The sequence below is a fragment of the Xiphias gladius genome, chromosome 3, assembly GCF_016859285.1.
Source record: "Xiphias gladius isolate SHS-SW01 ecotype Sanya breed wild chromosome 3, ASM1685928v1, whole genome shotgun sequence".
NCBI lineage: Eukaryota > Metazoa > Chordata > Actinopteri > Istiophoriformes > Xiphiidae > Xiphias > Xiphias gladius.
The window spans coordinates 4,257,250-4,266,030 of NC_053402.1; the positions used below are offsets into that span (position 1 = coordinate 4,257,250).

Here is an 8,781-nt window from a genome sequence, read left to right on the forward strand (position 1 = left end):
CATTTGCAGACTGGAGCAGCTCTGCTAAGTCCGCAGATATTGTCAAAGTTGCAATAAACATCAAAATCTTTGACGCTGAAGTTGCAAAAACACCCCAATCTGATGAAGAAGTTCATTGGCTGATCCAAGACAAACCAAGCAAAAAAGAGCAAGAAAGTGAGATGGGGAGAGAGAAGCCAACGTGACCTGCTAAGCTAAAGTAATTAGCATATCTGAGTAGCAACAACTGTGCAATTAGAGAGAAAGTCGCTAAAAGAAAGAGAGAGCTATGAGTGCTTGAGCAGAACTAGTGTAAGTTTAAATGCTGTTCTTCATTACAGTAGCTAATTACGCACTTTAATGAAGAAAATAGCAAAATTAGCTGGGTTGAGATACAGCAGCGAAAAACGCTACCAGCAACAAAGAAATGCTGACAACTGGAAATGAGGCAATACACTTAATGCTGCACATCAGCACGTAAATGGCCTCCCACTACTGTTATTTAAAAGAAACTTTATTCAAGTAGAAGTAAAATTACTTGTGTAAAAATGTACTCATAAAAGAACAAAGTAAGTCAATTCAAATGTACTCTGAGTAAACATTACTACATTTTAAAAGGGGAAAGGGGAGGGTTAAAAATTTTTATATGGCTTAAATAATAATATATGGTAAATCCATTAAATTAAAGAACACCTTTCGGTTGCCTGGAATGCATATACGCCTTTCCCAGGTGAGAGCCGTACCAAAAGTAACCAATGAACTCCAGTCAGGCACTTTGCAGCCTGTGCATACAACTGTTAATTACAAATATATACTCAGTTGTCAGTTTATTAGGTACACCTAGCTAAAACTAATGCAGTCTAATACAACAGTCCTACAATAAATCCTCCATTCGTGAAGGTTATAATGTTCAGTTTTTAATAAAATTGTATTAGAGTTATTGATTCAGCTGTATCATTTTTGAGAATGTAGTGTGTGGTGCTGTTGAGCTGTTTTGCATTATACAGAGGTGTTTTTGTGTATTTTGTGTGTTTTTTGGCGAAACTGAAGCTATCACTATATTGACATGTATGATTCCAGTGAATAATTTCCAGTGAGAAACATGTTGTTTTCACTTAAAGACTATTTTTAAGAGGAGTACAGAGGGCTGATAGAGACCTTTGTCTCATAGTGTAAAACAATCACCTGAAGCTCAATATCAGCCAAACTAGTGAGCTTGTGGTGGACTACCAAAGAAACAGACTTGACTTTGTTAAGCTTTGTTGTTCTTTTTTGCTGTTTGTCTACTGTATCAGTATATAAGTTCATTGAGAGAAACAAATTACAGTCAAATTCCTTGTATGTGTTCACATGCTTGGCCAACAAAGCTAATTCTGATAGAACACAAAGTTGTCGCAATGACAATTCTTTAAATATGGATGTTGCTACAAAGAGGCTACAAATTTTAAAATATGGATGCTTTACACACATCTTCAACCTGACAGCACAGAAGATCTATATAATCACCACAGTCTCAAGGTGGGCATCCTTTTGGGAACATGAATGTCTGAACAAAATTTCATGACAAGGCTTTGAACCACCTCCTTCTGGAAGGTGTAATGACATGTTCAACGTGCCTACATATGTGCTATATTACAGGATGTTTTTTACTGAACTACTCCAAAAAAAAAAAAAAAAGGCCTGATAATCAGACTGAAGTATTGTTTTGTTTCAATTCATTACTGAGCCAAACAGCTTTGCCCTAACCACTTAATATGGAGGGATGCACCTTCTCTGCCAATGTAATTTTCAGTCGACGTTCTGAGAGAGACTCAGAACCGTCTGGTGCGCATAATTGTATTGTATAGCATAATGTCTTATGTATAACATTTTTACATATATTTATATCGAACTATCTAACTTTAATGTTGTATTCTTTATATTCCTTTTTTGTAATTCTCATGTTTAACACTATTCTTCTAGCACTATTCTTTGTCCACTGCCAACATTTGAAAATTAAGAACCTCAACATGTGCTTCAAAACTTTGCCATTGCAAATAACTAAATTTAGCATGCTGTGCTGCATGACAGGGCAATATGCTTGGTGGAATAACCAGCTTACTCTCTATCAGGGATGCAAAGTTTCTATCAAGTCAGACTTTACTGGACTATGGATATTTCTTAGTTTCAACACTAGGTCACAATATCTGAATACTGGAATTTTCAGTATCAGTGGTCTAATGACATTTACGTGTATTTGGATTTTAAATTAAAGGAAGTAATGATATGCAACAGCACGTGACACATTCATTAATTATTCATGACCCTTGTATTTCTTCCAAAGTCAACAAAACATAATGAATGTGGAGAGGTATTCCCTGAAGTACCTCAACGAACATGCCTGAGTGGTCCACATCCTAAACAATTAAGAAGAAGTGAACAGTCCATCAGCCAATGGAGACCCAAATACTGCTGAGTTGATGTGGGTGAAGGAAAATGGTCAGGAGTGACAGCAAGAAAGAAAGGAAGAGAAGGGAGAACAGAGGGGAAAGGGAAGGGGGAGTGAAGGAGACGAGCAGAGGCTTGGTCCCACCTACAATAGAGAGCATGAGAGAGCCCAGAACGTCCCGCAGTGAAGCCCCGGAGATGGGCGGGATCGGCGACACCACGCCCTGGAACCAAGGCAACCCACACTGACTATAACTATAGCTATATACACATAGAGAAAAGTACTCACACAGACACTTGCAGACTCAAACATATCTTACTAATACAGGGGTACTAAAAACTCAAACTGCTGCATCCCTTAAGTGAATTTCGCTGACTGAGACAAAACTGAAATTCCTCCTTCTTTTACCAAGCTACAGTGAGGTTGAGTACAACTGTGTCATGATTCTGATCCCCAACACTCTGATTTTTCACTGCATCTTGTTTACGGTAGTTTTAATGTATAAGGCTACTAATCTAGGCACTCAATTTACATTGCATTATGTATCAGTGATTGTATGGATACAGTGTTTGCCTGTAGTGGATGCCAGTAAGCAAGCTTTAAGCCAAGTCTGTACCCCTGAGATTATTTGATGTTACCATGGTTAAAGCCTGGACGAGAGAGAACTTTGTCTCAAGCAAATCCTAGAAACACAAATTGGTTTTGTATTTGAACATCTGGAGGTAATTTCTTCATGTTAAAACTTCCACGTTATTTATTAATCCATGAAGAGGTTCTGATCCCTTGTACTCCTGTATTCTTTCTCACCAAACATAACATGACACCTAGGCTGTCAATTATGCAAATACTACAATTAATTAACCAATATTTCTAAGTCAACATGTGTATTTGAATTTCATGTGCGTGGTGAAAATATAAATGCTATGAGCCAAACTGCACCAAAATCTAATCAGTTCCTCTAATATATAAGGGGTGTAAATATCAAATTTTCAGATATGCTGCTCTTGAGTTATTGTGTTTGAGTGGGTTTTAGTCGTGTCATATATTAATTTTCTGCTGTATCCACTAAACAGTGAGTTTATATTTTATTCATATGATGTCAGTATAACATTAGAGTGAATGTCAGTGTATGCATCCTGTCCACAGGCTATTCACACAACAGAGAGGTCACAAGAGCTTGTGCCGTACTCAAAGGAGAACAGTTTAGGCACCCACAAAAGGATCGACACACCCAGCATAGATAACACCCATAGAGACACCCAGAGATAATTACCACCAGTTTACCACCATGAAGCTAGATATCAGCATAAATTTGAGCAGTATTTATATGGATAGCAGTTATTTCATAGTGGTTTTTTTGCAAATCTATACTTTGATCATCACACTTACAATGCTCTTCTTTAGGATTAATTATTAACACTATGACACATACAAAACGGCTCTATTTTTACTGAGGTGCAATGTTTAGGCAAAGGTCCACAGCATGAGTGCACAAGGCATGCTGATAGATTTTTAAATATTTTGTGGTGAGTTATAAAATACTAACTGGTACTAATTGGTATTTTTCAGTGACTTCAGTCACAGTGGAATATCTCTGACTTACTCATTAAGTATCCGAAGCCTGACAAGACAGCCTATTAACCTTTTATTATGGTAGACATTATGTCATTACTTATGGTTTGAACATTAAAAGATCACCTACCGATGTTTTGATAGAGGCCAGAGATTTGAGTTTGTGCAGGAGTTGCTGGCTCTAGGGAGGAAAGAGATAAAGGTGAAATGTGCAAAATATGATTGCAATATGATGTACCAAATTTCATTTCTGAAAACACTTTTTTGTTGAAAAATATCTAAACAAGTTCAGCTTGTTGGGAAATTTGCTTGTTTGCTTTCTTTCTGACAATGAGATGAGAAGATTTATAACATCTCCTGTGTGAGTATTTACATAAATCAGGATGTAGTTAGTCCATCTTAGCATAACGACTGGAGGCAGGGCAAGCCTGGCTCTGTGCAAACTTCACAATTGCATCTACCAACACCTCACGGACATTTACTGACACAGTATCTTGTTTGTTCAGTCTGTACACAAAGAGAAACACAAATATGACAGCTCACGGTTTGGTGAAACTATTTCTTGAAAAACAATAGTTTATCCATCCAGTACTTCTGTGCAGCATCTCTGGCTATAACAGAGGTTGCCAAATATGGTCAGTGAGCACAGGTTTTGGTTTGGCCTCTGTATAGGCACAATGGTACCAAAACTAGCAATCTCATTGGCTGTCCACAGTGACTGTGCCTGTCTACTGTTCGCCAAGAAATAGTTCCAGTACATAACTCCCTCTAACTAACATGGTGTGTCTCATTTGTTTAATCTGTAAATAAACAGAAATGTAAAAATGACGGTCTGTGGTTTAGGGGAATTTGATTGATGTTCACCAAAGCTGTGGTGTGTTTGATCTTTTGGACAATTCCATTGTGACCGAGGTACTGCAGGGAGAGCCAGAGAGGCAGCGCTCGCAGTTTCTCCACAGGCTGGCTGGAGGTCAAACCTGCTGCCAGAGACTGAGAGACAAAACAGAGAGACACAGGGCAATGAGTCAGTTAGAGAAAGGAAAAGACAGTGGCTATGGAGAGTTGAACAGAATACAACTAATCTAAAGGAAATAATAACAATTCTGCACTTGGACAGATCAAGTAATGGGTATTGAAGTTGTGGTTAAAAATTCCTGACTGTGAGCAGAAAATCTCAATTCCTCAGCTAGTTTTGGGTGTAACTTTTGCACTTTTAAAAACATTCAGACTGACGTAAACATCACAATAGCAATGTTGATCCATCTCATTAAAAGGTGACCAAGAGGATAACCAAAAAATGTTACAAAAGCTACCAAATAAAATTATATGAGCCTACTAGTGCTGGGTCCTCATGTCTGTAGAGGGTGACAGCGGTTACAGCAGGTAGTCCCAGCCACTGACCTGGTGTTAATGTCATACTATCACTTCTGGTGGCTGCCTGGAGGGGGGGAAGAACAATATGTACAGATACACACACGTTACAAGAGAAAGTTTGCATAAAATGGCATTTCTATAATCAAAGCAAGGTGAGACATTAACACCAGGAGGGATAGCTCAGAAGTTTGCAGGTGTGCAAACTGGAGACTCAGATGCTTGCCTATTTTTCGCTTCCGACTCTTCCAGCTTTCTTTCCAGGTTTTTTACTGTGCACGTGATTATAGCTATTTTCAAGCACAGAATATCACATTGTTGGCTTCGTCTATCTGAAAAAATTATGGGTTTGGGTTCCCCACTGCAAAAATGTTACGTTATGGCTTTATTCAGACATGACAGGCACGTTAAAGAAAAAAAACACAATGCTTGTGTGATTATTTTGCATCTGATCCATGAGGGAACAGTGTCACTGCTGAGGAACAGGGGTTGGAAAATAACGATACAAAGGAAGAAGAATGTTTTCAGTTCTCTCACAGGCTGCATCAATGATAGACTTTAAAACCATGACAGAAGCAAAACTTTCGCACACCTGTGAATCGACAGGTGAGTTGGAGAAGACCATAGGCCATCTGAAGTTGAGCAAAGAACTCCAGCACACTGTCTTGTACACTTGCAGTATGAAAAATTTATTAACAATATTTCGGTACACAGACCTTCATCAGGTTATTTTACAGGACAAAAGGAGAGACTTAAATACTGTAGGTTGGTTGACCCACATGGACCAATCAGGTCACACTACAGACTGACGTCACTCATTAAATCAAGCTTTATTTATAATCACATCACGGCACCAAATGCCGACAATATAAATAGATAGAAATATACAGAATACATATTATACATAGTTTAAAATGCACAGTCATAATAAAGAAGCACAGCCATACCAAGATAACTATTTACAATATTTTCAATAGGCATCTGATGCAATTCTGGTTGGAGCTTGAAAAAACTGTCTCCTAGAATCTGTCCCTAGACAAGAAAAAGACGAGACAGGATAATAGAAAAAAATAAATAAATATAAATAAAGACAAATACAGCAAAAATCTAATTTAATAATAAATGGTTCCTTCAAGATGGGTAATAGACGAGCTACTTACTAGACTGTATGTCAAAAGATTCCCAGAAAAACTCTCATAACATCACATTCAGAAGCAGCTCATCATTCAGACCCTTGAGTGATAAGGCCTGTAAAGTGAAGATCCAGATCCAGAAGAACATATAGCTGAAATTTAATGTTTTTACCACATGGGCTCTGTTGCCCACGTGGTTTAGCATATGTACGCAAAACTTCCAGAATTGTGAAGAAACATGAAAATAAAAGTGCTATACATAGCAATGATCAAGATTATCCTGTAGCTGTAAATTTCAATAATGAAAAACATTACATTTCAGCTTTATGTTTCTGTGGCATTGAAAAAGTTAGCCCACCCACCATCATGACTTGTTTTTAAAGACGTGAAGCTATTTGGATTTTCACTTTACAGACCTTATCACTAGGGATAAACGATTAAACGTTGCTACACTCGCTAGTCAGCACCAGAAATTCTAGTCGCTTCAACTAATTATTATTTTATTAATTTAATTAATTAAATAATTAGTTAAAGCATTAAGCATTAATTTTATTATTTATAACGCCAGTTAACTTTTGCATCTAAGATGTTATGCAGCCGGCCGCCACTAGCCCTCTCCCCACGCGGCCTGCCACAATTTCATAATGAACTGAAAATATATTTACACCTCTTGTAATAAAGTTTTAATAAAGTCAATGTTACTACAAGAAGTAGTAACATTTCGCTCAGCCCTTCGCTCAGCCTCCTTGCCCTGCTCTCTATCTCTTGCTCTCTCGATCTCTCTCTTATTTACACTGACAACGGACAGCGTGTCATAGTCAATCTGACAATCTCCAATCTCCTGAACATTCTCTTCAATATTTTAAAATTGGCTCATTCACAGTGCTTCCTAGTTCATTAAACTGATTTTATTTTCTTTTTGCGATAAATAGATGATAATGCATTTAATTCCTCTTTGTGTATTTAAACTGGTGGTGCAGACTTTCATTAATCTGACAAAATTTTATTTTATTTTGAGTGTGTGAATAAAATCCTCTATGCTAATATTTCTTTTGTTTATTTTAACAAAAAGTGGTGCACACGTTTTTGTCAAAAACAGTGTGTGCTGTATTAAAAAGGCGTAGTTTGGTTTGTCTACTCCAAAGTAAACTAATTTAGAGTAATCTAAGGCAGTGAGTGCCAACTGTTTTGACGTGTGATTCATTCAAACAAAATGATGTGTACATACTTCCCCTTATCACAGGTTGCATACCTATACCAGTTGTGACAAGCAAACACCTAGAATTACCCCCTCGCGGTTGTACAGCTGCGCCAACTAGTCAAGTTGCAGTTTACATCCATTTCTGTCCAGACTTATTATATATGTATTGAAGACTTCAAGGAATTTAATAAAAGGTATTTTGTCCTAATTAGCATATGGTGAGTTGTGGCCAGAAACATGTGTTTTGAGGGCACAGTGACCTTGACCTTTGACCACCATTCTAAAGTGGATGTGATGCCAGATGTAACGAAATTCCCTCCAAGCTTTCCTGATATATTGTGTTTGAAAGAATGGGGAAAGATGTGACCTTGACGTTGCTGGCGCGGATGCATAAAAAGCAAAAAGTAAATGTCAGATGAAATTCTGAATATAACTTAAGAAATGTTTGTAGCTGAAATATGGTTTTCTACCTCCCTATTCTGTTAGTTTTCCAACAACCCATTGTATTTATCCTGCGAAACCCCTTTTCATGTGTGTGTGTGTGTGTGTGTGTGTGTGTGTTTTTGTGAACCACTGATCCCTTGGGTAATCTATGCCCTTTCACTAAAAAATGTGGATGAGAGCATTTAAACATAAGATTACCATGATAGCAGAGGTGACCTGACCCAGTGCCAGGGTTGCCAGGTTGACACTGAAGAAGAAAAAACAACACCATGAGAAATAAAGATTATAGTAATGGTTACAGTTTAGTGACTATATTAGACTCATGCCTGAAAACATTAAAGCAATAATTATCACAATGCTCATTTGCATTTATAGAATTCATTTTTAAAAGTGAGGCTGTGTGTCTATTATTGTAAAAAACTATTCAAAATTACCACATTCATTTTATGACACTGGTATTATTACCATAAACAGGCAAAACCAATGCAGAGATTAACTGCATCCTGTAGCACATTCTGTATTCTGTGCCGTCTGGTAAAATTTGAAATGCTTTAAGGCTTTAACAAAAATAGAAAACTCTTCCAAAAGCTTCAAAACATTTCTCGAAACTAAAGCTAACATAGGTTACATATATGAGGGTATCAAATGAGTGT

The 8,781-nt window shown here is 37.4% G+C and overlaps 1 protein-coding gene across 1 annotated transcript in view; it reads right to left on the reverse strand.

The window, feature by feature from the left end:
• pdxdc1 (pyridoxal-dependent decarboxylase domain containing 1) overlaps nucleotides 1–8,781 on the reverse strand; it is a 43,579-nt gene that overhangs the window by 24,242 nt on the left and 10,556 nt on the right. The window contains exons 6-9 of the mRNA XM_040116677.1: nucleotides 8,327–8,375; nucleotides 5,316–5,417; nucleotides 4,844–4,969; nucleotides 4,110–4,160 (exon numbers count right to left, since the gene is read on the reverse strand). Of these exons, the coding sequence (XP_039972611.1) occupies nucleotides 4,110–4,160; nucleotides 4,844–4,969; nucleotides 5,316–5,417; nucleotides 8,327–8,375 (328 nt within the window). The remainder of the gene's footprint in view (nucleotides 1–4,109; nucleotides 4,161–4,843; nucleotides 4,970–5,315; nucleotides 5,418–8,326; nucleotides 8,376–8,781) is intronic.